Source organism: Pteropus vampyrus, unplaced genomic scaffold, assembly GCF_000151845.1.
Source record: "Pteropus vampyrus isolate Shadow unplaced genomic scaffold, Pvam_2.0 Scaffold239, whole genome shotgun sequence".
Taxonomy (NCBI): domain Eukaryota; kingdom Metazoa; phylum Chordata; class Mammalia; order Chiroptera; family Pteropodidae; genus Pteropus; species Pteropus vampyrus.
In genome coordinates, this window is record NW_011889020.1 from 764,907 (window position 1) to 770,871 (window position 5,965).

Sequence of the window (5,965 nt, forward strand, 5' to 3'; positions counted from 1 at the left end):
CTGACTGGCAGGAGCACTTGGCTGCTTCAGGAAAGACCATGACAGCTGCCATCTGCCTCCTCGCCGGCTGCAGGCACACCTGTGCACAGGCCGTGCCTCTGAGCACACGCGCACTCGGGGGGGGGTACAGGGTACACGTGTGTGGGCGCATGTGCACATGGGTTGGACATGGGTCTGTGTGCATGTGTGTATATACCTGTTCATGGCTGTACTTATGTGTGGCCTGGGCCCTTGCTCATGTCTGTATCACATGTGTGCAGGTGACTCCGGGGGTGAGCAAGCCAGTCCTTAACACGTGGGGCTGGACACATGGTGTGCACCCTACTGTTGCCATGCCTCAGACACACGTCTCAGCTCTGCCTCCTGCCCAAGAAGCAGGCAGCCCACACGAGGTAGGGTGGCTGTCCTCACCCAGGAAGAAGGCACCAAGGGGCATCGCTGCCACCATGTGGGCCCATGAGCACCCGCAGCCTCACCTCCCAACGGAACTACTCTGCTTCCGACACACACACGTGCACATGTGCACGCATACACGTGTGACATGTGCACACATGCCCCAGCACGCAGATACATGCGCATACGCACACGTGTACACGTGTGTGCACGCCTGTATGCAACAGTGCATATGTGCAGAGTACTGTGCAGCGCCCTCACACGTGTGTGCTTTCATGTGTGTGTGCACACGTGCACTGTGTGGATGCATAGACACCCATGAGCACGCAGACATGTGTAGGTGCACACACATGAGCACACAGATGTGTTGGGAGCACAGACATACATGAGCACACAGATTTGTGTAGGTGCACACAAATGAGCACATAGACTATATGCGTGCACAGACACACACATGTGCACACAGACGTATGTGATGCACAGACACACACATGACACAGATATGCGTGTGATGCAGATACACGCATGTGCACGGAGACGTGTGATGCACAGACACACGCACGTGCACGCAGACGTGTGTGATGCACGGACACACGCACGTGCACGCAGACGTGTGTGATGCACGGACACACGCACGTGCACGCAGATGTGTGTGATGCACGGACACACGCACGTGCACGCAGACGTGTGTGATGCACGGACACACGCACACACTTTCGCATCGTAGTCGAGACTGGAGAAGAGAGACACAGCAGAGACATTAAAACAAACAGCAGAAAGTCACCTGGGGCGGTGAGGTGGCCGGGCTGGCCGCCGTGCCCCCCAGCCCTGTCCACTGCCCCACCTGGCGGGGAGCATGCGAGCCCCTCACTGCACCCCTCTGCCTGACTCGGGCCCCACCAGCTGGGCCCAGGGGCCGGGGGCCGGGGGTGGAGGGCTCTTGCCTTGACTGCAGGTTTTTAATGCGGGACAGCATGTCCAGGTGGCCGGCCGAGTACTGCTCGATGACATCCATCACGTCGTAAGGTCGCAGGCTCTCCTTGAACTTCCGCTTGGACACCAGGAACCTCATGACACTGGAGGGGACAGGGGGCCATGAGCCCCAGGCAGAGGCCACCATGGCTACTCCAAGCAAGCTGGCCCCAGCGTCCGCCTGCCCAGGGCCCTTCGAGAGTCTCTGGGAATGTCCCCTGGACAACTCGTCCCCGCTTTCGGGGCCACCCACCCGCCACATGCACTGGCCACTCTCAGACCCTCATCTGCCGGGAGCCCCCACGTGGGGGGCTCCTGGCCATTCAGTGACCACTGTGACACGAGGCGCCTTGTGAGCCACAAGGAGCCGAGACCGAAGGGTTGTCAGTCCTCACACCAGCCCTGCCGAGACAAGGTCCGAGGGACAGCGTGGACGCCGCCCTTGCTGGGCCTGTGGGGGCAGCTAGACGCCCTGGCCACTCACCACACAGCCCGGATGCTGACTTTGAGGCCGGGGGTCAGGTCCTCAGTCACAAACTCGCAGTTACAGCTCTTGTTGTCGTCCACGACATCCTCCCCAGGGAGACTTGCTTCTGGGTGGAAGGGGAGGCAGCTCGTGAGGGGACGGAGGGGACTGGCCCTCTGGCTCTATGGTGTCAGGAAACCCCAGCCACCCCAACGCTCCAGAATCCACCCCGTCCTTTCTCAGCCAGCTCCCCGGCCGTGGCCCTGGGGACACACTGGAGGGTTAACGAGTGTCCCTGTGAGTGGACAGATGTGGACTGGTCCCTGGGCTGGGACGTGTCCACACCAAGGAATGATGATACCCTCTGCCACAAACGGGAATGGGCTCTGACCTACGGCCTCTGCCACATGGTCGAGCCCAGAAAAGGCTCAGTGAACGAAGCCAGACGTGGAAGGATGGACACCGTATGGCCAACTGTGGCCCGTGTCCAGATACGGACGGGGGCCTGCGGGTGACTGCCAGCGAGGAGGGGGCTGGACTGTCCTGGGATGAGGCAGAGGTGGCACCACACGGCGCCAGAACGCGCCCGATGCCCTGGACCCCTCCCTGCCGGGCTGCTGATGCTGTGCGGTGTGACAAAGACCGGGGGCGCCGTGTCCTGGGCCGTGCCCCGGGGGTCAGGCCGCAGGGGGCGATGGGCCACCCACCTTCCGAGTTCTGCCGGGACGCGGCGCCCTTGGCGCGGAAGGCCTGCCGAGCACGGCTGCGGTCCCCGAAGCTCCAGCTCTTGGGCACCTTGCTAGGGCTGTCCTCCAGGCTCTGGTCGGCACTGGGTGACCGCCGGACAGGCTGGGCCTGGGGGGACCCCTTCCCCTTGGCAGCCGCGCCGCGGGGGCTGGAGAAGACACGGTCTTTCAAACTGACCTTCTGACTGCTCCCATGGGGCGGACGGACAGGCGGACGGACACACACAGAGAGACAGCAGGAGAAGTCACTCTGGACAGAACCCTGGCACCCAGCACCTGCTGTCGGCCAACGCCAGCCCACGAGACAGAGAGCGACCCAGCCCCAGAGAAACGGGCTGAGGGGCGGCTGCCGTGGGAGATCGGAGGTCGTGGGGCAGGAGCGTGGGGCGCAGTGGGTGGTCAGCTCCACCACAGGCTCCCAGGTGCACGCTGGAGCCCAGCCTGGCCAGGAGGTGGTCAGTGGACCCTTAAGTCGCTTTTGGCTGCACACGAAGGGGCCAGGCCTCTCCACTGTCCTGCCGGGCCTCCCTCTCCGTGGCGACACCCACGGCAGACGGGTCCCAAAGTGCCCAGAGGCTGCGGCTTCTCCACAGGCAGCTTTGTGGACCAGGCCTCCCTGGCTTCCTCTGGCTGCCTCCCACACCCCGTAACCACCCAGAGGCAGGAGGGGGAGGTCTGCAGCTGGGCCCTGGCCTCCCGCCGTGCCCCAGGGGCAGGAGAGCAGATCATGGAAGGCAAGCGCCCCCCCGCCCCCCGCCCAGGCTCCACACCCACCCCCAGGACGCGTCCAAGGACCAAACGTCCCCCTCCCAGAGGGGCGGAGTAGATGTGCCTGCACCACCAGCCACCTAGCCACTGACAGGCCTGCTGTCCCAAGCCCTGGCAGGCCACAGGGAGAGGGTGTGAGGTCCTCAGGCCTCCCCGTACCCATCTCTCGGTAACCATGGAGATGGGTCTGACTCTCCAGGCAGCAGCCAGGAGACAGGTGGTGGCCATGGTCGGAGGCAGCGTCTGGCCCAGGGGCCCGGCAGCCACTCGCTTCCTCCGCTGGGCAGTGTCGGCCACCCGCTCACGCCCAGTCGACTCCCCCAGGGTGGCCTCAGCAGGGCCCCTCGCTGCCCCTGGGGCCTGTGACAAACCTGCCCAGAGGCCCCGGAGGCCGCTAACCCCTCAGAGAGCACCGGCCCCACCCCGGCCCTCAGTTCAGCCGCCTCCATCGGCCCCAAACGAGACCCGCAGCTGAGAGACGCCCATCGGACGCTGCGGACGACGACCACGGGGGACAGCAACCCGCCGCCCCGGCCGCCTCGCCTAGACACCACGGCCCTGGTCGGCGCCCCGCCCGCCCCTGGGCAGCTGCGACCATCTGTGACACTTCGGGGTTCTCGGCAGGGCGGGGAGGAAAGCCCCTCGGGCAGGTGGCCCCAGCGTGGTACCCAGGCTTCCTGTGTCCCATGACACAGGGCGGGCAGCAGTTTCTCAGGACACCAGCCCCGAGCCCGCAGCCCCCACAACCAGCACGAGGCGTGACGGGCAGGTAGGGACCAAGGCACGGCCGAAGCCGCACTCCCTGTGGCCTCCTTACCGATGACCGCTCCTTCACGCCTGTGCTAACAGAGACTGCCGGCTGCTCAGGGAGACCGCGAGACGCGATGGCCCCGCCCAGCAAGCGAACTGGGCCCTCTGGACGCTCCTGCTGCCCCATGCAGCACACAAGGCCCAGGGGGCTGCTGCCCGCAAGGACTGACCGTCAGGGAGGAGCCTTCCCTGGCCAGGCCCAGCCCCGCCATGCCCCTGCTCAGCCCAGGCAGGGGCTCCCTGCCAAGGGATGCCACAGTGTGGACACCTGGCCCTCCAGCCACCCCAGGCCTATCCCAACTCTAGGTACCCAAACGGCCGGTGGTCCTGCAATGTGGAACGAGGCCCCTCCTCCACCTCGCCTCGCCTTGCCTCATGAGCTAAGGACAGACGCAAACACGTGGGAGAGGGCTCGGGCCACCTGCCGGGAAGGAGCCACGGCCAGACACCCTCTGTGTGACAGGGTGCCTTCGAGGCACTGCACGTCGGCACTTACACGGGGTGAGGGGAAGAAAGCCGAGGTCCAGCCCTCCTTCCCCGCCTGCCCCGACCCCGCAGGGCAGAACTCTAAGTATGTGGGGCCTGCTGGGGTGAAGCAAGGGGGAGGCCCCGGCTGGGGTAGGCCACACCCCAGTCTGCACGGCTGGGGCCCAGCTCGGCGGGGTGGGAGCCGGCATCCACGGAGAACCGCCCGGCCACGGCTGGACCGCGGATGCCCAGGAAGAGCGAGGATGGAGTGACATTCGTGAGACTTGTGCACAGCAAGACGGAGCATGGCCTGGCCTCGGCCCTTTGGTCCCCAAGCAACCCGACCACAGCTTCCGACCCTGCAGCCAGGAGCACCGTGGGCCCAGCTCTGGACAAGCAGGACAGCCTCTGCCGCATCCGGATCGCCCCGCTCGGGGCTGCAAGCTTCCCCCACAGGCACCCACGTCCGTGAACGCACAGGGGCATGGACAGGTGGGGGGCCCCCCGAGCCCCTCTCCAGGTGCAGGACTCAGCATGCACAGATGCAGACGTACGTGCATGCCGCTGCCTGAGCTCCCAGCCCCGCTGCGCAGCCCTGCTGATGCCTGTGCTCGGCACCGCTGCTGCCAGGGCCAGCGCCGACCGCATGCACGCGACAGAGGGGCAGCTGCCCACTGGCTGCAGCGCCGGTCAGGGCGGGGGGCAGGCAGGAGGGAGCACCCAGAGCAAGCAGGAGGACGGTGCTTCCACACCCCCGACAGCAGACAGTGGACAGAGAGGGGAACGGTCAGCCAAGGGGTCCGGGTGCAAGGGGGGGGGGTGGCCTCGCCACACCGTTTCCAGTCTGTCCTAAACCAGGCCCGCTCGGGGCAGGGGAGCCGTGCCCCCTGGCTTTCTGGCGAGTCTGCCGTGTGCCGTGTGAGGGCTGCGGGGAGCCCAGCACACACAGGACGAGCTGCCTCCGAGGGAGGGCGAGGTGGGTCAGGGCGGCCGTCCTCAGCTCAGAGGCGTGGCAGAGGGGCTGGACTGAGGCTGGGGCAGAGGCTCGCAGGGCGGTCGGGGACCCCGGGGGCCAGCACCCGTGCTGGGTCTCAGAGGCCTTGGAGCAGGGCATCCCTGGGCGGGGGAGGAGAGGGCACTGGACTCAGGGGGAGCCTAGTGCTCCCCGTGAGGGCCCCACAGGCCGAGCTGCCAATCAGAATCGGGGCCTGGGGGCGGCCTCCCAGCTCCTCCAGGACCTCTGCCAAGCAGCTGGGAGCGGGGAGCCGTGCAGCCATGGCCGACCGTGCGACGCGTGCACGGTACCTAGAGTGTCCGGGGCAGCATCCACACAGGCCCTCTC

The 5,965-nt window shown here is 66.2% G+C and overlaps 1 protein-coding gene across 1 annotated transcript in view; it reads right to left on the reverse strand.

Annotated features, from left to right (window-relative positions):
* The window catches only part of KCNQ2 (potassium voltage-gated channel subfamily Q member 2), a 63,495-nt gene that overhangs the window by 21,155 nt on the left and 36,375 nt on the right, over positions 1 to 5,965 (reverse strand). Inside the window, exons 12-14 of the mRNA XM_023519902.1 lie at positions 2,539 to 2,762; positions 1,850 to 1,958; positions 1,338 to 1,469 (exon numbers count right to left, since the gene is read on the reverse strand). Coding sequence (XP_023375670.1) covers positions 1,338 to 1,469; positions 1,850 to 1,958; positions 2,539 to 2,762 — 465 coding nt within the window. The remainder of the gene's footprint in view (positions 1 to 1,337; positions 1,470 to 1,849; positions 1,959 to 2,538; positions 2,763 to 5,965) is intronic.